The sequence below is a fragment of the Poeciliopsis prolifica genome, unplaced genomic scaffold (genome assembly GCF_027474105.1).
Source record: "Poeciliopsis prolifica strain line A6 unplaced genomic scaffold, Auburn_PproV2 SCAFFOLD050, whole genome shotgun sequence".
In the NCBI taxonomy this organism is placed as follows: domain Eukaryota; kingdom Metazoa; phylum Chordata; class Actinopteri; order Cyprinodontiformes; family Poeciliidae; genus Poeciliopsis; species Poeciliopsis prolifica.
This window is the reverse complement of record NW_026562425.1, coordinates 3,091,278-3,117,955: the sequence shown is the minus strand read 5'-3', so window position 1 is coordinate 3,117,955 and position 26,678 is coordinate 3,091,278. Positions and strand designations below refer to the sequence as shown.

The window sequence follows — 26,678 nt, the reverse complement described above, 5'->3', positions numbered from 1 at the left end:
CACAGTAAGAGACGCACGGTCAGACGCGTGCACCGGGGCTGACATTTTCCCTCAGCTCTATTGTTCCCTGGGCCCGGCTCACCTTGACATCAGAGGCAGCAGGACTCATTACCAGCTGGGGGGAGAGAGAGGAGGACGAGCGAGCACCAGGGGAGGAGGAGGAGGAGGAAGATCAGGAGGAAACAGGAGGAAGGCTGATGCTGCAGAAGTCTCCCCCACCTTCCTCCTCCATCCTCCACTTCACTGCTGCGTGCGTGTGTGGACAGAATCTGAATATCCTCAACCTGACTTGACTCAAACTGTCAGCTGGCCATGATAGCCACAAAAAATTAAGCTCAGCTTCACAAAGAATGAGCTTTCGTTTCTTTTCCCACCTGAATCAGTGAAAATAACAACCTAAAATAAGCAGGTCATGTCAAGGTCAAAAAAATTGTCAACAGATGAAGAAAAGATATAAGAATCCATTTTGCACGTAAAAAAAATAAGAAATTATATCGACATCGAGGAACAACAAGGAAGCTTTGTGTGCATCTTTTTCACAGCTTATGAAGGACTGGATGCAGCACACGGCAAAAATACAAAACCTTACCATGTATTTTTTTTACTAGTTTCTACTGCAAATATCTCAGTACACTTGAAATAAGACAAAGCTAACTTATAAGTAACTTTTGAGCAAGACATATAAGATATATATTCCTTACTGCTAATGAAAAAGTACTAGTTCAACTGGAAGATTATTTATCTTACAACATGTTATTAGTTAAAAAAAATCAACCAGTGGAACTAGTTTTTTTAATTAATATTAAATAATTATTTACTTACAACAAGCTCCTATATTGTTGCTGATGCTCTACTTTGTGTTGATGAAATCCCAATAAAGTTCACTGAAGTTTGTAGTTAAAATGTGACAAAATGTAGGAAAGTTTTATGCTATTAAAACTTTGGGTTTTACGAGTTCTGTGTAAAACCCAACCTAACTGAGTCGGGATTGTTGTGGAGTTATTAATCACCTGGGGTTTGGTAGTTGAGTCGTCTCATCTCTACGGGGTCGGAGGAGTTGCCCAGCAGCGAATCCTTCACGCCGCCCGAGTGCTCGTCTTTCGGTAAAGGTGACGACCGCTTTCTGCAGAAGCAAAAGGAGAAAACAAAGCGATGAATTCACCCAGTATTGTCTGTCATCGGTTTTGCAGGAAAACTCTTAAGCAGAAATGACAGGATGATTTAAAATGACATTAATAATTACTATATGCACACACTTTGACTCATTTGCACGCTTGACGAGGTTAATGGTGCATTTAATGGCTCTTGAAGATACTTCTAAGGACAGGAAACTCAAGAGACAGTGGGGGCCAGGGGTCTCATTCCCATTAGTTTGAAAGAAAACTTGAATTTAATGTGTTTGAAGAAGCACCATAATTTTGCTAGAGTGGGCTAGGTTGCGTTTGTTGCTGGATCTGTGACAGCTGCTGTGTGGAAACGTGAGTATGTGTTTGTAGAGATTTAAATGTGTGCTGCGGCGGCTGCTGCTGCTGCTGCTTGCATGTGTGTGTGTGTGTGTGTGTTCTAACAACACATTGTGTTTACTGGTTTCCCAGATTGAGAGGAAAACAGGCGGCTGCTGTAATTAGCTCATCAGCTGGGTGGCACAACACTGGATAATTAGACCAGTTTTGCAGCACCTGTGCTGCCAGGCCCGGCCACGCCGCATCCAGCAGAACAGAACAGCGCCGCTTGGACCGGCTTAACGCAGCCAACCATAGGTTCGTCCATCAGGCAGAGGAAAGTAACAGCAAACGCAGCCTTGCCTGTGTTCAGACACCCAGCATCTGTTGACGCGCAAACAGGCAAACAGATGCACACACGCTCACTCACACACATACAGCTGCAGACTCGCAAACCTCCTGACAGCAAATGGAAATGGGCAGAAAGCAGCATCAGGGCGCCCCGTGGAAATTTCACATCTCATTGCACTCCATTTGCAAGTGGCGAGCATGGTTTTAAGAAGGAGCGGGGGCCTTCTGTCGAGGCGCGTCGTGGCGAGAATACACAAAGTCTGCGATGCACAGGAAGCCTTAACCTGGTCCCCTCCTCCTTCGCCCCCCTCCACTCTGCTGCCGGGGCTCGGGCCTCACCGCCACCTGTTATCTCTTGCTGCAGGGGCTTAGGCTAATGCTGCAGGCATGACAGCTAATCTCTGACAAGCATCTCCTCCTTTCCAGCCGAGAGCTGAGCCAGATCGTGTCCAGTTTTACCCAGAGATCGCTGCTGGTGCCGCGCAGGGCTGAGGAAGCGGGGGAGGGCTGTGAGGATCTATGAGGTGTCCAAACTGTTTGGCAAGGGTGCCAAAAAATGTAAAGAATTTTTAATTATAATTGCAAAAGCTATTTTACTTTTTTGATGTTTACCTGGTGAATAAACAACAAACGAAACAGTATTTGTTGGAAATAAGCAAAGCACTTAGATTTCTGTAGACAATCTTTCAGGTTGAATATCTTTTTCTAGATGTGTCTTTTAAGCAACAAGAATAGGATTTTTGTCACTCTTGCTTTATGTTGTCAAGCTAATTAAACGTCTCCATTTCACTTAAAGCTCCTGCACGGTTTAAGTTGCCTTTACTAATGAATTGAAATTAAAAGCAAAAACCTGGACGAATACTTTGTGTTGCGCATTAAATTTTCTAATTTAAGATTCTAACTGTACCTTTTCATACAGGCTTGACATCAGGGAAAATTTCCTCATAACCTTGTTTTTAAACGTGTCTCTTCATTAACTGTCTGAACTGGCAAACCAAATTGAGGCTATTCTTGAACTGTGATCAAGGTCAGTCTACAGTTGACCCAGAGGTCAAACTCAAGGTCTGGGGCCAAATGAGGCCCACCGTAACTTCTTATGTGGCGATTGAGGCTACTGCTAATAAACCCTTGTTAGTTAGAAAAGGTATATTAGGAACTTTATTAACAAAAACCCTCAGTTCTGATTCCTGAAGTGGAAACGGAGGGAAGGGAAAAACTAGCTAGCTGGCTCAAAAAGTGAGCTAGCTTGCTTTTTTTTTTTGCATTTGTCATGTTTTAAGTGCAAATTTATGGTCAGTTGGCTGCACAATGTTCTCTTTTGCCACTGGATCATTTCTGTTGCCGTCCCATCCAGTGATGCATTCATTCTGTGTAAAAATGCTCGGCAGTGCAGATGTTAAAGATGTATCTTTTGTACATTCCTGTTTTGATAAAGGTCTTAAATTTCACTCATGATGGTCTTGGATTTAATTTTATTTTATATACATCTCTTCTATATAATGAAAAGCATAATAGGCCCTATTTTCTTTTTCCATTTTAAGGTTTAAGAATGCTGTAAATACAGTTAAACTTTTAACTTTAGCTTAATGAAAAAAACAACTTAAATAAATTAGTTATTCTGTTGTGGAATTTCTGCAGGATTTGCTAAAAACAGCAAAATTTCTAACACGAGCTTTTCTACCACCATTTATCCATATAAATACATATTATTTCTGTATAATTTTGGAGTTCAGGTTTGTACTTATAACGTGACAGAATGTGGAGACATGAACAGTTTTGCAGCCTCTGACCCAGTGATGCTTTGTTGCTGCTGTATGGTAAACATGTCAGAAAACCCACCTGGGGTTTTCCATCTCTGGCTCAAAATGAGAATGTGGACGAGTGAAAACACGAGTACGCAGAGCGTGAGGTACCGAGGAGTCTTAATGAGGGTAGAACCGGGCCCTTTGTTGAGACTCCTGCCACCAGGAAGCAGAGAGAAGCTAAAAAAAGGGCTAAAAGTGGAGGAAAAGTGTCTCAGTGAAAAATGTCAGCCTAAAAAATGAGGACGTTTTTTGAGCAGTCTACCCCCTCCAAAACCCCCACTTCCAATGTCTGGCATTTACTTCACAATGGGCCATTCAGCAGCAGGTGATGCCTTGGCATATTCAGATGGGGCCAATCTTGGAGGGGCACACTGTGACTTGCTGGATAATGAAACACAGCATGGAGACAAACCATGGCAGACAGGACAATCTGAGGAGGAACGCTGGCTCTAGATGTGGAACATGCACTGGTACATGGACGTGACCCGGGGGTTCCCTCAACCTCAGCTGTCAGGGGGTGTAGAGTTGGCTGCTTCGTCTTGCAAACCTCACCAAATTGGAGCAGATAACCACTTGATTTCGTTGTACTCCGGTTCTGTTTAAATGTCCTTTTTTGTGTGTGATTTCAGCAGCTAACTTTGCACCCCTCCTAGGCTCACGAAACAAATAAGAAGTAGTGGTGCATGAAGTTATGACACAACGCTGAGAGTACTCACCTTTCCTGCTTGCTGCATTCACAGGGGCAAGAAACAAAAGATAGAGGGGGAGCAGTTAATGTGTAATAGCTATTCATGAACTAAAAATATCAACAACTTGAAAGCACAAAGATAGAGAGAGGAGAAAAAAGAGAATAACAGTTGCAGGAGGCTTTAGAGAACAGGCTCATCACTGTTCACTGCTGGACTCTGCAGGAAGCAATAGCAACCAGAGCTACAGTGTGATTATTCTTATGCACATTTACCGCCAGTCCACAGTGAAAAGGCCACATACCCACCTCCCCACAGTCCCTGCTGTCAATCAGCATCTACACGGAGAAAGGGACTTCCACACAAGAGGATGTGCTACTCGGCAGCGAGCTGTCTCAAGGCCTATTATTAACCGGCGGCTCTTTAAGTCTGCCGGAGACAGCTGCTGCACAGGCTGCCGATGGCAGCTCGGGGAGGCAGGTATGATGCGAGACGCAGAATCCGTAATGGAGCTGCCAGGACGAAGAAGAACGAGGGACTTAATCAGCAGGAAGGGAAGGGAGGTAAATAAGGAGCTGCAGATTCAAACGGGATGTCCGCATGTCCAAATGTCAACATCACTATTTTAACTCCGTTTTTTATTATGTTAATATTAGGGCTGGGACAATTAATCGTGATCAATCAATTACCAAATAAATCGCTAGCTAATTTAGTAATTGATTAATTGTTAGCTGGAGCATAATGACTCTAAAAATAGACCATTTACTGAAAGAACAACAGACTAAGAGAATTAAACCAAAACTGTACAAGAAATATATACAAATTCTGTATGTGGAATAAAAAAATAAATAAAAAAAGATATGAGATCTGAGGATGCAGATGGATCCTTTGCTACAAATGGAATGTTTATTTTCTTATTTAAACATTTTATTGAATTATTAGTTTATTTGCATTTTTAAAGTATTGGAATTATTGTTTAAATATGTTTAAGCGAATAAATAAATGTGCAGAATTGCCTTAGATAAATATTACTCCCAAAAAGCTAAGAGTAATCTGACATCTGAACTCCATTTACTACTTATTTGGTTTTATTTAAAAGGTGTGTACTAAAAGAACCAAAATAGAAATGCACACCACACTTTTCAGATTTGTATTTGTTTCAAAATAGTAAAACCATCTTTGCCTTCCATATCACAGTAATGTCCCAGTTGGTGTGCGAAATAATTCAGATTGTAAAAACCTTTCCGCAACTCTTCCTGGACTGCAAAGATAAAATTTTTTGCTTTTGCTGAAAAGTTGATTTGTTAGATTTGTCTTATTTTAAATTTTATTACAGTCAGGCCTCAGCTCCCCTCCTTCTGCACATTTGAGTTTGCCGTTGCACCTCAACACTTCCATATGCGCTCATATATTCAAGCATTTGCATTACTCCACTGATACTGACATCCACAATCCATTGCTGTTTTTGTTGATGAATATTCCTTTTTATGCCCTTTAACCAATGCATGGTTTCCTGTTTTGTTACGAATTTGAGCCAGTCGGAAAAGTATTCTCAGATATTTGCACTAGAAACTAACTGAAAATACTTAAAAATCACATGTCAATACATGAACGACTGAAAAGGCGCAATTAGAGCTCAAGAAGAAGAACAGAAACAGTGAGAGGAGCCCGATTCTCCACGGCACCTGTTTCTAATCATGGTGCTCTACACAGGGGCAGCTCAAGCGCTTTAAAGAGATATTGACTGAGCTTTTAGCTAAGCCCTCTGCTGCTGCAGTCTGTTTCTTTTTCTGAAGTGACCAATGGTGTTGCCAAAACACATTTTTCACTCCCACCCTAAGCGCGTTTGACAGCCAGGCTGCGATTTTATTAAAGCAGGTATGTCAGCTGCCAGTTCGTCTGACACTTAACACGGCATCGTTGACAACAGCCAAGTGGGCCGAAATCTCTTTGTCTGAGACACAAATCAATCTCGTCTCTCTCTCTCTCTCTCTCTCTCTCGATGTTGAATTCTACAGTCTGAGAAATTGGACCTTATTGTTTTGTTTGTGAGCAGTTCAAGCATTTTTTATTTTTATTTTTTATGACCATTACCAATGAATCCAACAGAAACCTTTAATCATCGACTTTGCTTCTGTTTCACCTAAAGAAAAGCGCAGGAGTGGAAGCCAAAGGCGACTTACTTTTTAAACAAAAGGATGGCGATGACGATGATGATGATGACGACCACCGCCAGCACGGGGCCCATGACCCACAACATCTCAGGCTGATCCCCGACTTGGGTCAACTGCTTTGGGATCTGGACGGGGTCAGAGTAGGGGCTGGACGAAAAGGTCATCTGTCGGGAGAAAAACAAACAGTGTTTACTTCAGTGCCCACCACAGAAAACTGAAGATTAATGAACAACTACCTTTTATCAGGGCAGATGGTCTTATTAATACAGATTCCTTCTCAATTAATTATCAATGTGTGATATTATACTGCATGGATCCATTAAATACAGATTAGAAAGGATTTTTAATTATTTAAGTTATTTTTCTTCTACACTTTTTCCTTCCACCCAACTTTAAATTCTGTTAACATTCAACTTCTCAGCAGTGAACCTTTGTCGCTTCCCCTCGTTTAGCAACTGTGAAGTCAGCAGTCTTTCTCATATTTGTTTCTTTTATTGGCCTCTATGTAGAGCTGAACAATATATTGAATCACAAAATCAATATGCTTAGAATTGAAACTCAAAGGCTGCTGCGATGCAATAGTTGACATTTTCTGCATTCTCTCTGAGCCTCTGATCACGTATCTGGTGAATTGGTGGACCGTCTACATTTCAGCGATAAAGATGCTAAAGTTCACAAAAAGGGCAAAATGCAACATTAATATTGCATTTTATTTTTTTCACAATTATTAAAGTGGCTCTGATTTTATATAATACTCAGATTTGCTACTTCAGATTTCCTTTCTTAACAAATAGCTCTGCATACAGTAAGTACTTAATAAAATTAAATAACATTGAATAGCTACACAGATCAATCTTTAAAGGATTTTGTGATTTGTGGTGCAAATTTAGAAATATTTGCAAGGACTTTTGCTACATTTCCGCTGAGATAAGATGATAAATGTGACTCCCTCACTGTATCGATGACGGACTTTGACTTTACATCAAGTAAGGCTTAGGCAGCAGAGTAGTAGACGTGAGAAATACTCCAGTGGGAGTTACCATCACTTAAATCTGATGTTTTTGATCATTTTTGTGCATCATTTGATGTAAAACTCACAATTATGGATCAGCGCAAAAAAGCTATGGGGGATCTCTTGATTTGGTTGTTCCGGATTGATTGATGCAATTTGGCGTCTGGAGTCTAGACGGTCACACAAAAAGCTATGGCGGGCCAAATTTGGCCCTTGAGCCTCGAGTTTGACACGTGGTTTAGATGAAATCTACATGGCACTTCTTCTTGTGAACAAACCAACTGGATTCATTTCATTTCTTTTTATAAAAGCATTTCTGTTTGAACAAATCGAGATGCTGGATGACAGGAGAAGGGGCTTGAGGGGAAAGACAGAGGTGGGGATGAGCGCACGTCCCTTGGTTCGCTGAGATAAATGGGGGCACAGACGAGGACTCATCTCTTCTTCATTAGTGATCACACCGTGACGGAGACAGAGGAGGAGGAGGAGAAGGAGGAGGAAGGTGACGGTGAGGGTGCGTTTCCACCTTGCTTGTAAATGAGACATCTTTCCACTTAACGTCTCCAAATTACGGCGTGGGGGAGGGCGAGCGGGGAGGCATGTAGGTGTGTGTGAGAGAGTGTTTCTGAGGGAGCGCGAGCAGACAAAGCGATGCAGTGTTTAGAGGAGGGGAAAAAACCAGAAGAGTGACAAAGAGAGAGAATAACTGAGAAAAACAAGCTGACAGACGAGAAAGAAGGAGGCGTATGTCGTTAGAGCTCAGCGTGCCACCTATTGAGTGTTCCTGGGATGTGCAGGTGGAGGGAGAAGGGGGTGACAGATCGCAGACCTCAGAGGGAATTGGGCTCCCAGCGTGAGCGGCAGGGCAGCAGGCAGCGGTAATCCGCATCATTAGCCGCGCAGCAGCCCGCTCTTTGGCACACAGGCAGATATTAATTGGAAAGATAAGCTGAGATGAGCTCAAACAGTCCTGCGCCTCTGTCATATAGTTCTGTTATCTCTCTTACTCTTGGGCAACTGCCGGAAAAATTCACATTATGTGTGCGCACGCGCTGCAGCATGTCTCAGTCGCGCGCCGATGTTCGGCACACGCGCGAAATAGCTCAAGCAGGAAAGTGAAAAGATTTTCATAAAAACGGCGTAGGAGCGCACGGCAACATCTTTCATTTAGTCGTTTCTCACAAACACTCCGGCTCCGAGCGCCAGTGGGAGGAACCCATTATCTAAAGGCGAGGGGAGAACGGAGCCGCTGCGGGACGCCGCCTGTGTGACGACACCTCCGGGCTTCCTGTTGTATGGGGATGGCCCAGAAAGAGGCTTAAGGACACAGCCCTGCAGGGAATCCTGGGAAAATATTCCCCTTTTTTGCTGCAGTAACAAATAACTGCAGCTGTGGCTTCAGACAGGAGCAGAACAAAAAGAGAGGGCTTTTTGTCTGTTGGTCACGGCCGTGAAGTGGGATCATCCATTTGAACAGGCCTAATATCTGATAAAAGCTCAGTCACGCAGCTGAAAACGCTCCTGGCCTCTCTGAGCATCACAAAGACTGGATGAGGCTGTGAAGGAATGGCTGGCGGTGAGCGACGTCAGGTTGTCTCTCACAGCTCAGATTAGATGCGTAAATCTGTCTGCAGTCGGACAACACAGAGTTCAGGGTTTATTCACTAGCTGCATTTCCTCTGAGCATTAAATTGCACAGTTAAACATTTTTAAAACAAACTTGTTTAATGGAAAAATGCATTTCTTGATTAAGAAAATAAATAAATAAGAATAGTCAGCTCTAGGATGAGGTGGTTTTTCAGCCTTACAGAATAAATGTATTTTTTTAAAACTGCAATGGAAACATCTTTTTTTTTTTCACGAGTCACGTGATCAACAACCGGACGTTACTCCTGGTGAAAACGATGAAGAAGATAACAGGAAGTAGTTATCTTCTGGTTTGTTTTTCTTTGTTTTCAGCGTGCAGCTGGCTCCACCGGAGCTCTCAAGGTTCATAAAAGGTTTTGTGTCATTCAAACGTGTTGACTCCATGGCTCTTCTGTAAAATGGCTGAATACGCTGACATGGCAGATAGGTGATGAGCGCTAGCACAACGGCTGAATTATAAATGCAAAGGTAAGCATCGAGACGATACATGGATGGATAAGGCCTCACTTTTTGAATCCCAGTTGCCATTCCCAATCACATATTTGGAATTCATGGGAATTACAAACGTACTCGCCTCTCCATTGAAGCTTTTCACGCCTCTTCAATGGAGAAATTGATTGACCCAGAAACCTTGAACAGGGATTTGTCCCATATTGTAGCGTTATCAAAACCCTATCTGGTGATCCAGAGTCTCCAGCTGTCAATAAGCTTTGTTTGAGTACTTAGCAGCTCCAGTGTAAGAAGTAGCAGTAATTTATTTCACTTTGTTAGTCACATTTAATCCCTTTTTCACATTATATGCTTCTCAGAAGTCGTTTTCAGCTAATTTAACTCAAGTGCTTACTCTATAAGCCTAAAAGTGATTAGAGTTGCTCCTAGACTGATGTTATGAGACAAAATTGAGAACGAAAATGAGATATTGGATAAAGATTTAATACGTTTCTGCTAAATCCTACGGCAGGAGGAGCAGCCAGTAGAAAGCATGGATGCTTTAGTCTCTGGAAGGAGTATTTGGTTATTTGTGTGCATCTGTTAGAGTGAGGGTATGTGTAACATCAGTTTTTCAAAGCCTTTTTTCTAACTCCTTTGAGCCTCTACAAGTGAGCGTGTTTGTCTAGGTCGCAGCCGCAGAGAGTGAGAGCGCGTGTGATTTCCGAGTGTTTGTTTAAGGCACAGCGAGTGAACAGGAAAGAGGGATGAGAGACGGCACGGAAAAACGAGACACACACAGCGGTGTCATGGTAGCTAGCTTGGCCCATGGGCTGCGCGCCGTCCTCCTCTGCCACCCCAGACCCTTTGAAGAAGAGTTATGTATGGAAGAAGATTAGGAGTATGTCACTTAAGACATGCTTGTCCCAAAAATGTGAGCTTTAAGACTAGATTTGCCTGATGGTGCATTTTTTGATTATGAGAAAAAAAGTCAAAATCTTGAGATCTAATTCTGTCAATCAATGTCAAAATCCAAATAAATAAACAAATATTCTCAGGTGTGTGAAACATAATCAAATAACTCTTTCTTCCTTGTTATATCGGAGTTTTTTTACCTGATGGGACAAACCATTAAAACAATTCTCAGAATCAAAAAGACTAATTATGAGAAGAGTCAGAATTTTGTGGGAAAAAAGTAAGAAATTAGAGATAAATCAGAATTCTTTGTTAAAAGTCTGAATCTTTTCTTTCTTTTCCAGTGGCCCCAATCCTCTTCCGTAGATCTGCTGCACACAGCATGTGCACATTTGTTGCGACTTGCTGTTGACCCCCCTCGCTCCCTTTCCTCCCATAAAATGGCTTAAATAAGCTGCAGGGCAAGCGCCAGACAGGACAAACAAACAAACATGCACAGACGCCTGCTATGTATCCACAGCTCCCGCCGCCATCCCAGGGGTCCTGAGGAGCCCACACAGTCCCTTCACACTGCATGACAAAGTGGAAGACATGGAGAGGGCGGGCAACAAGATATTGGTGACAAAAAGTAGGAGAAATAAGAGATATCTGTCTTTATCTGTGAGAAGCAGAAATGTGGCTACAGGGTACCGTCTACCCTTTGTCTTGTTCTGCAGTTTCTCTTTTGTGCTTTTTTCCTTCATTCGGTTTTGTCCTTGCATGTCCCGCCAGTCATTCAGCAGCAGAAAGGGCACTTCTTTCTTGCTCTTGAGCTGTCTGAATGCCATGCCTTCATTTCAAACACAGTTATAAGCAGAGTTTGGAATAAATCCCCTGAAATCCCAAAATATGGGGTGGAAAATGCCGAATTACATCTAATAGTCATATAAAAACCCACAAAAGACATTCTGTGTGGCCTAAGTGCGCCGTGGAAAGTCACTTAAGAAATATGGCATCATAATTTCCATGAGTACTGTGTTTTACACTCATTTTACATATAAAATACTGAAGATCACAAATTAGCTTAAGGCAGATATTTCTGCAATGGACAGATTTGAAATATTTAAATTGAAAAAGAGAAGGAAGAATGTAAATTAAATAAGGCAGGAGATTCAACTAGACTGCAGAAAGGATGAATACATGGAAGAAAGTGTGAGAAAGGACCAAATAGATTTAGGACACAAAGAACAGTAAAAGAGTGGGAGGACACATCAAAAATATAATGGTGGTGAAACACAAAGGGCAGAAAGAAACAGCAGTGGGACAAAAGGATGGAAGGAAAGAAAGAAGCAGAGACAACTTTTAGTCATCAGGAAAGGGACTTGGGTCTTTTCCAAACTCTTTTTTTCTTTTTCCAGACTTAGTTAAAGTCTAGAAATAAAACCAACTGAAACTGTGGTCTTGCTATTCATCTTTTTCTGCCTCTAAATTCCAATAAAAAACTCTGAATGAGTCTCTGCAACCCTTTACAACAAGAAGATCAATGTTTCCCTCTTCAACCATCAGGGGCTTCGACTTTCAGCCTGATTGGTGTCTATAAAAGTAAAATGCATTGGATGCCACTTTGGTGATTTTTCTCTAGTTATGCTTTTCATCAGTTTGTCCTTTATGTATAAACTAAAGCATCAATGAATAAAAAGCATTCAGATAACTGGAGGCACCGCCTCTAGGAAAAGATACCCGCTAGATAAACAATGCGAGCTGCCACCCTCAAAAACCTGCATCTAAACTAGAGATGCACCCAATGATTATTTTAGTTATCAACTCTATAGATTATTCTGACATTGGATTAATTGGATGAACAAAGGGCCACTTTCTGAAGATTTTCAGATAAATACCAAAGCTTTAATGCAAATAAACCAAATTAAATTCCCTTTTTAATTAAGAAAATGAACATTTTGTTGCCTAAAATACAACAACATAGCATTCCTTTACTGTATGCTTGATCATCTTTAGCAAAGGAAACATCTGCAGCTAAAACAATGATTCTAACATCAACTTGACATCAGTACAGTGCAAGGCTGATCTGTTGATTGTTTTTTGGGTTAACCAATTAATAGCTGGACCACAAATATTGATATTTCCTTCGTCCCTTCCACTCTATAATTGTTTTTAACTTAGTTCCATAATCGATAAAACACAATTAATATGAATAATTGTTTCAGCCGCATTCAAAAACAAAAGACCCACAAAAAGCATCTTGTTTTCATAATCCCCTCTTGATACTGTTCGTTTGAGCCTTTTAAATTTTAAAAGCAGCTTGTCTTCAATGTTTGGGGTGTTTGGAGTTTGAAGCAACAGAATTAGCGCTACAAAGCAAACTCTCCATGAGAGTGAGGAGAATACAAATGCTTGGATAAAACTCCAAAGAGCAAATCTGATCGCTCGGTTTGGGTTCTTCTCTCTGCCAAAACCTGACTTTTCTCTTATCACGAGGGCAGCACGCGGTGGAACAATCACCTCCTCTGCTGTCGGTTCGCTCCGTCTCATCGGAGCTTCACAGGTTGGACTGGACACAAGGCAGAAATGGGGGAAAACATCTCATCCTCTTTTTTGCTCTCCAGCACCACCCCTCCTCTCTGCCTCAGATCACACAGTGTTTCATTCTCCTTCCTGCCTCAGTCTCTTTTCGCATTAAATGATACTGTTTATACACACCCAGCATCTATCATCTTATTTCACACTTCCCCCGGCTTGTTTATCCGCCTTTGGTGCTGGGGAGACATGAAGGCGTATTCTCCTCTCCTTTCTTTCTCTCGCTCCCCCTCCGTTCTCAGACTCTCTTCAACCACTAGCAGCAGCTTGTGGCCATTGATATACGAGGGCTTATTAAACCCTGGCGGTCCCGTTTGATCCACACGAGGGGAGTTTGTGGAAGCCTAGTAAAGACACAAGTCATTTATTCCACTACTTGTTGTTTTGTTCTCCTGGGTCTGGTGAAGATCCTGCTCCAGGCAGCGTCTGTCTGCTGCACGCTTCACCTTCTTCTTCTTCTTCTACCCCCGCGCCTTTGGTAATAAAACATCTGCAAATGCCACGTGGGGGCCAACAAAAACAAACACCGCTGCGGCGTCTGACTGACAAGATTTGTGCTGCAATCAGTGACTGACTACACAAACAATGGATGCTCTGTAGTGGGCCTGTTATTTCAAAGCTACAGTGTATTGCACCAAAATCTGCATACTCTTTGTAATTGTTCATGTTTAGTGACATTACAAGTGCAAACTTCAATGTTTTTATTAGGATTTAATATGATAGACAAACACAAAGTAGTGCAACTGGAGATGGAAGTATGTTAACGTCAATCTCAAACAGTTCTGCCAATTGTTCTTTACAAAACAGCTCCAGCTCAGTAAGATTCGTGAAACTAACTTGGTCACATAAAATATCTATAAAATTTAAGAAAGTGTGTGGTTGAAATGTGTTAAAAATCCACTTTGCATTAGATGATATAACCAATTTCCCAGGATGGCAAGTTGTGAATAGCTGTTGGCAGATATTATACGTACAGTTTAAACTAAGAAATAATTAAATTTCATTCATAGGTTTTAATTGCAGTCATCCTTTCTGGCATATTTGGAGAACTTTAAGTATTTATTCAGCACTAGTTACAGCTCAATGCCCTAACAGACTGATAAAAGCAGAAAAAGGATCTTTTCCAAAATACTGTCAGAGATGAGCTTGTCTAACAGAGACCAGGAAATGTTAAGTTCATCTTTGGTGTCCAAAAACACAATACATGTATCAACAATATGTCATTTAGGAAATGACAACATGAAATAAGGGGTTGGCGATATGAACTTATAGTTTTGTCACAATGTGGTGAAATTGATAAAAACGATAATAAATTAGCTAGATCATCTTTTTTAAGTAACCGTATGGCTGTAAATGTATTCATACTGCCACAAAAACAAATACTGCTCTTGAAAAACATTTCTATTTAGGTTTCTTCAGAATACCAATTATTTAAAAATTATAATTTATATCACTGAGATGCACACCAGAACTGCATTTAATTATATTTTCAAATTGAATTATATTTATTGATGCTCCAGTTTGTATTTTTTCATGATTTTACTGAACAAACAGTGGAGAAAGTAGTAAAATTAACAATACGGACGGTTTTGGAGGTTAAATGTAATTTATTGTGATAACATTAAATTAATTTTTATGCTAAAAAATTTGTCACAATAAATGATAAAAGACACACTTAATGCTCACCACTACTTGTAATTTGCATTAGCTTTATTGCAAATTACTAATTGAACGACCCTGTGAGTGGAGCCCAATAAATCTAAGTGGTCCAGTTTAAAAGGTGAGTAACTTCCTGTCAGTTTGAGGAAAGAAAGCGTTTTTGAGCTCTTCTGATCCAACTTGCTGTGCTGTGCAGGTGTGGCGAGAGTCCTGTGCAACGATGGGATTTGAGGATTTTCTTTGAAGTCAGATATATCATAGCTGGCCAGGACTGCCTCCTTTGCACGTCCATGGCCTTCTCAGAGTGGAGGGATTACACGGGGGACGAGAGGGGCTTTAGGGACATGTAAAGCAGCGCTTCAAGGGAATCAGGCCTGCCTTATGGACTGTCTCGGCCCTGTGACCGGGTCCTCGTCTCCCTCTTAACTCCAACCGCACTAATCGATCTCTGGCGTCTTCACAGCGGAGAGCGGATGAGAAAAAGAGCTCAAAGGAGGGAGTGGAAGGAAAGAAAGAAAGAAATAGGTAAAAAGTCTGAGATTCAGTTTAAGACATGAAGAACTCCCTCTCTGGTCGTCGAGGGCCCAGCTGCTGAATATGCATGTCTGGGGTAGCAGAGGAGCCCAGAGCAATCGCAGACTCTCATTCCTCCTGCAGTGATGTTTAGCCCAGACCATCCCAGAGAGGCGGGCCTCCGTGTTAGCGCTGCTCGACAAGTGCACAGTGCCGCCACTTAGCAAGCCAAGAGGCCTGTATTAGCATTGCTAAGACATGTGGATGGGGCCCCCGCTGGCTGCAGGGAAGCCAAAGCAGGATCTCTGATGTCATCCCTTGTCCTGATAAGGGAGTTATCAGGACAAGCTGTAATGTCTCTTAGAGGCTGCTACAATAAAGGCTAAGTGGAGGGAAGAAAACAACCAACCACTTTGTCTGATCGCAGCTGTTTTCCAAACGCTAGAGGCTGAGAAGTGGTGAGAGTTTAATGTTGGGTGATAAACTTAACCTGAAATTAATTAACCTGGATGAGCAAGCAAAAAGAAAATGACAACTTACATTGAAAACAGTTTGTTGCTCATTTTAGACAGTGAAGAATAATGGCCACTTATCGAATTCGTCCAAAACTTGATAATGGTGATTACCAACGCCCCAACAAAAAAAGTTAATTTATCTACATACAAGGCGAAACATTTAGAGTAAACCATCATGACACTGTTGGAACAAGTAAGATAAAAGCTAAAAGATATAATAACACATCTATTATATATATCTACATGTGTATCGATCTACATATACTTTGTAAAATATTAAGCATCTTGCTCACCCCAGGATATTTGTACAGCTGCTAGGCTAATGTTAGCTTGCTTAGTTTCTGTTTTGATAGAACTTGTTGATAATTCAGCTCATAAGAGTGTGGGCAAAATTTATAGAAAGTTTTGTCCTCCTACTTCCATAAATAAAGTGCTTTGCTTTTCATATTATTACCAACCACAGCTATTGTAGCCAGAAATATGATATTAGATCGACAAACCACTCAGTCTGAGTCTGATTTATGGGAACTGCTGATGTAGAGAGTACAATGTGAGGTCCAACCATCTGCCCTGGTCCAAGTAGAGAAGAAGGATTTAACTTACATAATTAGCTGCGCCATCCGTCCCCTCGTTTCGCAGTACTGCAACAACAAACCACTGGAACTCCTGCATGTTAGTTAGGGGCTTGTTTTTGAAACCCATGTAGTCCTGGCCATCACCCAGTATAAAGGTTGGCGGCAGATGAGTCAGTTTGGCTGCAACATATGCCCCGGGGGACTCCACGTGGCGTCTGCGCCTCAGCATCGGACCTTCTCTGGACCTGAGCAGCTGGGGGAAGGAGGCAAAGTGGAAAGGTTAAGGTTTAAAATTAGCAACAGAGCCCAAGTGAGATGACCCCTGAGACCTGACAACCTGCCAAAGTACAGCATCCAGGCTGTAGGATCAGCTCAGGTTTACGTTATAGCAGAAACTAATGCAGGGTTTGTTAGCCCCGGCCCTCAGGGGTGCACTGTCCTGCAGGTGATTAACAGGTTCCTGCAGGACCTGACAGCATGCCGAAGAGGTAAATGCAATCATTTTAATCAGGTGTGATGGAGCAGCGACACATCTAAAAGATGAAAGACTGTGGCTCATCATTAAGAAACCCCAAACTAGTGAATCTGAGACAAATCAAAGCGTCTGAACTCCTGGAATATCAGAAAAACAAAGCCTTTGCATCGACAGTGTATGTCCAGGTTTGGCTGAGCTGCTCAGTAAAAGATAATGACTCCACAGTGCTAAAATGCCCTTTGCACGCTGGCACAACGGCAAACAATGCAGCCAAGCTACGAAGTGAGCAATTAGCACTTAGTGGAGCACACAATCTCAGCATGACTGCCAGCCTGGTTAATAAATGAGCGGGTGTGTACAGCACTGCGGCATTGTGTTTTTCAGCAGCATTTTGTTTCCTGTCACTGATGTCTCGTGTGCCGCTCCAGATGTAGCTTTATTAAATCATTATGTTGGAGGGAGGAGACAATGGCCTGCTCTGTGTTTAATGACTCAGGGAGTCCCATCTCTTTCCCTCTCTGTCTCCTCCATTATTCCTAAGGGGAGACCTTGAGCAATGGTGTTTCAGATCTCCAAGTTTACTTAAACCTCCTGTCATTATTATTCAGGCATGTAGGCCTAAACTCCCCCATGACTAAGTAGCATCATTATTCAACAACAAATAAATAAATTAGGCAATCATATAAAAGTTTATGAGAAGATGGGAAGATGTATAATGCAGAGTGTGTCTGCATTATGCACCTGTTGCTAAGCCTGTCACAATAGGCAAATTATTGGATGATGACGTAAAATAAGCTCAATAATTTCTGTTTTCATTTGTTTAGAGACCCAATAATTGATTTTTTTTATTTATGCTTTCAGTTGCAAGTAGATTTTTATTTTGGTTTTATTTATCATTTTCACTTTGAATATTTTAAGTGTCTTTCGGTTCCAATGTCGAGTGCTCTTCATAAATTAAAGTTTATTAGTATTTGAAAGGGTGAACTTATGTTGATATGTCATTACCAATAGATGAATTGAAAATGTCCTCAAAACAACATGATAGTTCATTGCAATAATTACTAGAACAATTTATAAATTTATTTGTTCTACTGCAGATTGCAGATTGTATTGGATGTTTTGGGTCTAAATCCTGATGAAATGACCCAATTGTTTTTAACCATGGGCCACAAGATGTTTACTTGAAATATTTACTTATAATATGTTCAAAAGCTTAGATTTTCATCTCAGAATGTACTGTCATAACAGAGGTAGACAGAAATTTGTAGGTATTGCTTGCAAAGGAATATAAGAGAGATCAAATTAAGCCCTGCATCACTTGCTACACATTAATACTATAATCTGAACGTGCAAATGGTTTTATTCGACAGATGGCTGCTGTTTGCAGACCTGGCATCCAATCAGGAGACTCCCCTCCTACCTGAGTGACTCAGAGTTTAATATCTCTTCCTCCCTGAGCTCAGGAGGGTAGAGATAATTGGCTACCACCGGCGACTCCCCTCCCAGTTGGAGCGGAAAATGCTATCGTTGACCCCTGTAACCTGGGAACATTAGCCAATCAGCCCCCTGCCTGGCACTCACCTCTTCCAGGTCCACCTCGTCTGGGTTCTTCCACCGATGAATCGATTGGGACTGTGGCACCACCACGATGTAAAACCATCTGATGAGGAATTTAAAAAAATAAAAATAAGACCTCAGTAAACAGAGCAAGACTCAGTCGACACATTTGGAGACTTGGAGATGCTTTTGTTGGAACGGCGCCACCGCACAAGTGAGTCCAACCAAGGTCGAACTCCAGCAGATTGGCGCTGCGTTCCCCAATTAATGGCTAAACGCTAAGAACATCTGCCACACGGACCGGAACAAACACCATTCAGTGGAGGGGAGCTTCCAGCTAATGGAGATCCCTGTAGGATTCCTGAGGTTAATAAGAGCAAATATGTGTTTCTGTGCTGCTGTTATGAAGACCCAGATGGATGGAAATGAAGGACATCATTGGGGAGGGTCAAACTGAGGAGGTTAGGTACCGACTCAATGAGCATACATGCAAGAGCACACAAAGCACTCATGTTTCTGTGTTTATATTTGCGTTGGCTCCATCTCGCTGTCAAGCCCCGACTGTTTTCTCTCGGCTCAAAGTTTTCTCTCCTCTGCGACATTTTGTAAAACGAGCTGCTGCTGCTGGCAACGAAAGCAGCTGCCTTTCCTCCTCCCACTCCTCTTCTCTGCTTCGCACCTGTGATTCAACAGTCACTCAAGTCTTGGAGTGGAAGAAGACGTGTATAACAAGGCGGCTCCTCACCAAAACAAGCTAACACACCCCTCTGCTACTCCATCCCCCCCATCGCCAACCCACTCCGTCCGTCAATCTGAGCTGGACCTGGCCCGGGCTTGACAGCACCGTAATCTTTACACCAATCAACTTGCCGCGTTCCTCTGACATGTCTGTATTTGTGAGTGTGTGTACATAAAGATAAAGGCTTTACCCGGCTCTTAGCAGCTCTTAACAATTTATGTCAAAAGAAAACAGCTCAGCCTGATGTTAAGTCTAAATTATCATCAGCTTTCTGAAAGTAAAAGCTGCGGTTTAAGAGTTGGATCAGTGCTTTGTTATCGATCAGATGCTGATATTTTTCCTGCAGCTCATCTTGAAAACTTCTTACTTTTCAGAGTAACCAACACAGACGAAAACTTTCTATTTTAATTTAGATTAAAATCCTTTTGAAATTCATTGTCAAAGTATCGACCCTTTATAAACACAACTTTTCTATTTCCTTTCTATAACCGCGTCTATCCAGTAGGTTTTGGTGGATCAAAATCAACTTTTAATTAATTTACTGAAATTGGCAAAAGCACTCTCAAAGAAAGACTGACCCAAATCTTGTTCTTACTGCTTAGAAATGAACTGGATGCATTTCTTTTAATAAGGCAAATGACCAAAACCCTTTTTAAGATTTGGATCTGCACAACCCTTCCTAATGGAAAATAAGTTGAGTGGAAGGAAAAATTGTGGTAGAAGATACATCATAAGTTCTGTATGACAGGCATATCATGCAGAAGATGATATGCACTATCATCATCTGGATTATGGCTGGAGTCGGTGCTTTGGGAATCGGATTATTTTCATGTTTGTGACAGCCTGAAGAGCCCAATTCCTTTTCATACCATACCAGGGTTCATTCACTTTTCCCACAGTAAAATTTACTTACTTTAAACTTACTTTTCAAGGTAAGTTTTCAAACTTTTCCAGTGCCACACTTTGGCAAAGATGAACTAAATTAGACAGTTGCAATTTACTATTACTTATAATTTATCACTATATCTTGTGATACTATTTGACATTCTACAGCAGGCACCAGGTAAACTAAAATATACAAAAAATGTTTACGTCCCATGAAATACTTTGTAGTAATTCTAACCGGCTTAAAACAAGAGAAGTTTAGTCACAATGTGAAAAAAAGCTGTTGGTCTTTCTATTAAGTGTATAAAAATATGTAGTTTCAAATGTAATGCTTTCCAAATTTAGGCTTTTCATCAAATGTTAGATTGCACTTTATTACAGAACTGTGCAGTTTGAATATCACACACATTCAAAGACTTTATACAGAAATCAAGCACTTTCAAAACCTTGAAAATGCCTCAGAAATTCAAGCATTTTCAAGGATTTCATGCATCTGTGCGAACCTGTAATGTATCAATATAGAGTTTACCTTTTTGAACCGAACTACTGAAATAAATCAACTTTATGATGTTATTTTAATTTATTCCGATGCACCTGTAGTTGATGTCTTTACAGCCAAAATGCTACAATTATTCTCCAGATCATTCTAGGGCGTCCGGCGGCATTTCCAGCCCAGAAGGGATGTAAAGTCCCTCAATGCCCTCCAGTGCTTTCTGGGTGAGCCTCAGGGTCTTCCCCCAGTGGGATGGAAAACCTCTGAATGGAGACATCATGCTCACACCAGCAAACTACAACTGTTTGCAGTTTTTTTTATTATACTGACAATACTTAAGCTATTGAAAGTTTGTGGCATCTGGAGGCGTGAAAGGTGCAACATAAATAACTGACCTGACGCGGGTGGTGGTCTGGACTTTTGGCAGGTTGATGGTCATTTTGCCATCCTGAGGCGTTTGTGAGACGGGCTTGGCTTTAATCAGGTCAGGGGCCGTGCGGATGGACAACTGCTGCTGCAGACCGCCAGCAATGATTCCCCTGCTTATCAGCACAAACGAGTAGTTGGTGTCTGGCTGCAGATGTGTGATCAGCTTCCTCTTTTGGTTTCCCTCCACCTCGACACTCTGTTGGTTGTACAAGATCTGCAAGAAAAAAAAAGAGAGAAAACTTGAATTTCCACTCACATGGAAGGAAGTGATAACAAGCCAAGTTTTCTCGTGATATTTTGGGTAATTTTAACTGACACGTACCTTGAAGGTAGCCTGGGATTTGTAGTTTTCTGGCAAGTCCCAGGTGAGCAGCACAGACGTTTTTGTGACAGCCTTGACACCAAAGTTAAGGGTTGGGAAATCTGCAAAGACATTTGTTCAAAATTATTGTCTTAGCAACCTGATGAGTTCCAGCACGTTTGGTGAGCTGGTTTTACCACTGTATCCACTGTACAATGGCTGCTGTAAAAGACAAGTATTTTGCTGCTGACCCACCATCCTGAAACCACTTTCTGTATAACTGCGCATCTGTGCTGTCATTTTCATTGCGAGTGTAAACGTTGAGTTGGAGCCGTGGCCAGCAGCAACTTATTTGGATTTAAAGAGACAAGACGCCCTAAAGCAGCTCATTCTGAAAGGAGCTCAAAATAAGCATTACTGACCAGACTAAAATCTCACTATCTAAAAATGATTTTGTGCAAAAATGTAATAAATATGTTTTGTATTGACCATAGACATAATCTTCTATATCATATAATAATCTCTTGAAGGAAGCACAATAGGTCACTGTTTTTTGAGTGTGGGTGTTTGTCGCTTGTTCTGTTTTTTGTTTGAGATTTTTAATAAAGGGCTTAGGTTAGGCTAATAAAGGCTTGATGCTTTATTCTATTTCAGCATATTATGAACAAGTTAAATAAAGTGATATGAAAAAACATATTTTAATGATACAGAGTGCTAGAATGATACTCCTGTCTTTCAACTTCAAAAAGTTGAAGTGGTATGAATAGTTTTCCAACAGACTCAGATCTCAGAGATCACTGGAATATATGTGACAGTAGAGAAGGCAACCTGTGTCTTAAAATAGGCACCAATCCACTAATTAATAGGAAATCTTAGGTTTACAAGATTATAAAACACACAAGGAGGTATGTGCTGGGTATGCTTTAGATTTATGTGTAATGGGATGGAGGATGAGGATGCGTGGTAATGTGACTGTAGCGTGTAATGAGATTAGCACTCTGTAAATCAATAAACAGAGCTGCGGTACACTGAGAGGAAGATGAGACAGACGTGGCACAGATGGAGACAAAACTGGTTCTCTACAGAAGTTAAGGCGCCACAAAAGTTATGAAACACATGGACTTGTTGACGGACGAATGGCGGAGTATGATGACATGAGGGCTTAAAGCCCTGATGTCATGTTTTCAAAGCAAACATCGGTGAGATGTGTGTGAATAAACGCCCTACCGTTCGACATGGTCCTGCTCTGGATGCTGGGGCTCAGAGGGCCGCCCCCCTTGCTGGTGAAAGCCTGAACGCGGATGTCATAGGTGGTGTCTGGGTTCAGTCCCTCAATGGTCAAGTGCGTGTTCGTGGTGTTGCTGTTGCTGTCCTGCTGGTTGTTTATGTCTTTGTACACCACCCTGTAGTAGATTATCTTGCCGTTCCGTTCCTTCAGGTTTGGAGGCTCCCAGGTGAGCTTCGTGCTCGACTGGGAGAGACCCGTCACCTTGAGGTTGAGCGGGAAACCTGTGGGCAGGTCTTCAGGTGTGCTGATCTCCTTCACGTAGGCCTCACCGGCGCCGGCACGGTTCCGGGCGCTGAGCCGGAAGACGTAGGTTGCTCCTTTGTGCAGCTCGGTGACGGTGTGGTGGTCTTTAGTTTTGCTCAGCTCCAGTGAGGTGAAGACCTCTTCGTCGGTGCGCTTGTACTGCAGCTGGTAGCCCATCAGCTCACCCACCATTTCTTTAGGCGGCTGCCACTGAATGAGTGCCGTGTTTCCCATGGTGGTGCTGATCATCATAGTGGGTTTGCCTGGCACTGAAAAGACAAAAAAATTAAATCCACACTCCAAAATGTTTAAAATCACAGCTAAATTTAGGCTCAGTGATCCCAAAATGAGATTTCCTTTACCACCATCCTTGTCATCCTCTTAAAAACAAACATGCTAGACTTTTGTGAGCAGCTATTTTCTTGTAGTCAGATTTTTTCTATTATAATTTATAAATTGGCATTTAAAAATTCTAGTCCTCAGGGTCTTTGTAATAGGACCACAGCATGTGGTGCTTTTCCACAAAGTCATCTTTACATTAACTCTATTTCCAATGACCATGTAATTACGCAAATTGAAAATATGAAAATAAATTTAAATGAAAACACATCCATTTATAAAAAACAAAAACATATTTTTTGATTAAACGTTTTTGCACTAGAATGAGTTTTTGTTGTTGTATCAAAATTACTATATTTCAACCTTCAATAAAATTGAAGGTTGTATTTTTCTAAATTTTAAATTAGGATGCACTTAAAAGATTTTGATATTTACCACAGGTAAAGGTGAATAAACCAAAGATTAACAGTTAAAATAGTTATTTTATGCATGTACATATGAATCTACAAAAAACAGTATTAACAATGCAACAATACTTGCGTTACAAGGCAGTTTTATTCTGGAAACCTTCATACAAGTACAATACCACAACCAATCAACAGTACCTCACATTCCCAGAGTTGAAACATTTTTATCCCGGATTTCTAATGAACTGGGCCAGATAAAAATTACACAAAATAATGAATAATGATGTTTTTTTTCTTTAAATATAAAGCTATTTTGACCTAGTGAGGTTTAGCCACTCCTTTGTTACATGTATATTCATAGAGAAATATTACTGTGGGGTTTCTTTCAATAATTTAACTAATAGGTCCCAGGCAAACACAGAAAGCCCCAAAGACGTCATTGTGACACCTGATCTGTGCGTGGTCTCTGTTTTGCAAGAAAGCGTTGATAAAACTGCTGCAAACCTGCTCCAGTCGTGGTGACGACCTTCGCTTTGCTCCGAGCTCCGTCGCCCTTGGTGGTGTAAGCAGCCACAGTGACGGAGTAGGTGGTTTCAGCCAGCAGTCCACCAATAACAGCTTCCTGTAATACGGTGATATAACAAGAAATCAATTAACCTGAGTAAAATAAAACCTTCTCATTGATGAAAATCATAATAAAATCCCCGTCAACGAGCTCACGTCCCCTCAAAGAACACACAGCACCAAAAGAAACCGTAATGCGATTAAACCCCCTTATATTCCATTTACTTATATTCCTTGATGAAATTTCATAAAACAGAAATTAAACATTAAAAAACGCAGACAAACAGGAGCAGAATTTTTTCTTGGGTAAGAAAAACTCCTACGCCCAACTGTAAGGCACACACTGCACCCATTAACCAACAAACCAAATGAACCAGAACATCACCAGTGTGTCAGTGTTCATGCCTGCCGCATGGATAAGCATGGGATTATACCCAGAGGAGCTTAGGATCATCACTGCACTGCAGTTTCTTAAAACCCAACAAAAATCTTCACTTCTGACAGTCGCAAAACTATGAAATTCAACCCTTTTTGGTAAACAAATAGCAGACCATTGACTTATAAAGCTAGAATTTTCGCTCCTCTGGCTGCATGTCCATGCAGTGTCATGCACAAAACACAGACACACTTAAAGTGACTGAACAAATCAGTAACTCAGCAGTCAGGAACAAACAGAGAGAGACAACTGTTGTGTGTAACCTGCTGCAGTGCTGGCACTCACTACACCAGTCTGCATCGGTCGGAATAAAAACACACCCACACTCTGGAATTAAACAGTGTGCTTGAACGAAGCCAATATGTAAACCAACAAACAAACAGACAGACACACACACCTGACTACACATACTCACCAGGAGAGACAGGCCTGTGCAAACGGCTTAGGTCACTTTGGATTTCTTTTTATTTTGCTTCCAAAAGCAAAATATAATTTGTAACACTCAGCTTTTTTGTTGAGTGTTACAAAAAGCTGTTTTTGTAACACTCAATAGTTACAAATTCCCTAAATATGCTGCTTGCAATGTTTGTTTTTTTTCACCAAGTTGTTTAACATTTGTACCATAATATGCAGAAATATCCTCAAATAAGTTTTGCTGACTGTGAATGAATAAGAAGAAGCCAATGAAAAACTTTGAAAGACCTTGGAAAACTGAATTTAAAAATTATAAGCAAACCTCTCCAGTCTAGGATAAGTAAACATATAGACAGAAAACTGCGCAGATGAGCTCAGACTCGGGAATAAATGAATGCCTGCGGCTTAAGTACACATGCTCGAGTTATCTGGTTCTGGCTGGAGCCACTGAGAGGACAAGTACACAGATGCCTATAAGCCTTCCTGCTGGAACTCCACTTAAACTCCAGATACTTGGAATATCATACAGCTTCTCGCTATTGCAGTTTCTGTAGCTAACGAAATTTTAATTTCTTTAACACAGAAAGAATATTTAACAGGCTTTATATGCTAGCTCTGCTCAACTGTTCTTTCTACCATCTTCCTCTTTCAGGGACATTCGGCACTCCCATGCTAACCTTTGAGAGATGGGAGAAAAATGCTAAATTACTGTATAATAAAACCATTTTAACTTTATGGAGGAAGTCTCATTACTTTATTCATACAAAATGGCTTTAACAATCTCTGTGATGGCAGCAGCAGAGATGGCCCCTCCTTCTGCACTGACAAGGTCGACCCAGGTCTGGTAACACTTTTGAAACTCAGCACAAAGTAGAGAAAGCAAAGCTTCAAAGTTTTCCTTCAGAGCAAATGCTTAGAGCAGCACCAAAGGGCATTACAAAGATTATCAAGTCATAGAAATGGAGTTTTTTCTATGAAGCTCCCTGCCAAAATCCTCACAAGAATGAAAAGAGTCAAGAGGCAATTAGTGACACAGATAGAAATAAAATTGCTTCTTTTAGCCAAAAGGCAATATTTGATTTTATCTATGTTACTCGTTTCAGAATATTTGTGTCATGATTCACTAAAATTGAAAAAAAAATAGCTTTCTGATCTAACTCCTTGCTAAGCAGGGGTCACACCGACATGTTGATGTTTCTGCTGCTGACATCTGTCTGTGGCGTGTCCCACTGCATTAGCTACCTGGCAAACAGAATGCTAAGCAAACAACACGGACGTGTGAAATGGGAGACGTCCTCTGACGGCATCTGGCGCTCTGTCTGACAGGTGTTAATCAACGCATTAAAGGCAGAGGGACAAGAGCCAAGCTTGACTCTTGGCATGTGGCTGCAAGGGGAATCTGTGACCAGGTTTCTGCAGCTTAGCGTTATCGCGTAGAACCAAACGGCTGCACACACCCTGCTGCCTCAGTTATTAAAGGGACAGATTAAAGTACTGGTGTTGGAGCCATTTTACCAGTTTGACAGGCTGAAACTGTCGCAGTTGCAGTTTTCTAATTAAAGACTGCAGTAATCGTCTTGGGTAGAGCCATGGATGTCCACAGGTCATTCCCCCCACCCCAAGCAAAGACTCGAAGTCTCTAATGATATAAATATTCTCACATCAGTTGCACACCTTCTTGTCTGCCGGTGGCTCTGCATTGCTGCAGGTTATGAATTCAAATCAGGTACCATTTTATCCTTAGGCTTAATTTCACTCATGAACATTTAACTTTTTCAAAGACTTTCATTACAAACTCATGAATTATTCAT

At 41.3% G+C, this 26,678-nt stretch overlaps 1 protein-coding gene across 1 annotated transcript in view; it reads right to left on the bottom strand.

The window, feature by feature from the left end:
* Nucleotides 1-26,678, bottom strand: part of LOC129378006 (receptor-type tyrosine-protein phosphatase F-like) — a 224,795-nt gene that overhangs the window by 33,053 nt on the left and 165,064 nt on the right. The window contains 8 exon segments of the mRNA XM_055058240.1: nt 1,011-1,123; nt 6,468-6,622; nt 16,326-16,550; nt 18,354-18,432; nt 20,842-21,089; nt 21,198-21,298; nt 22,404-22,976; nt 23,958-24,075. Of these exon segments, the coding sequence (XP_054914215.1) occupies nt 1,011-1,123; nt 6,468-6,622; nt 16,326-16,550; nt 18,354-18,432; nt 20,842-21,089; nt 21,198-21,298; nt 22,404-22,976; nt 23,958-24,075 (1,612 nt within the window).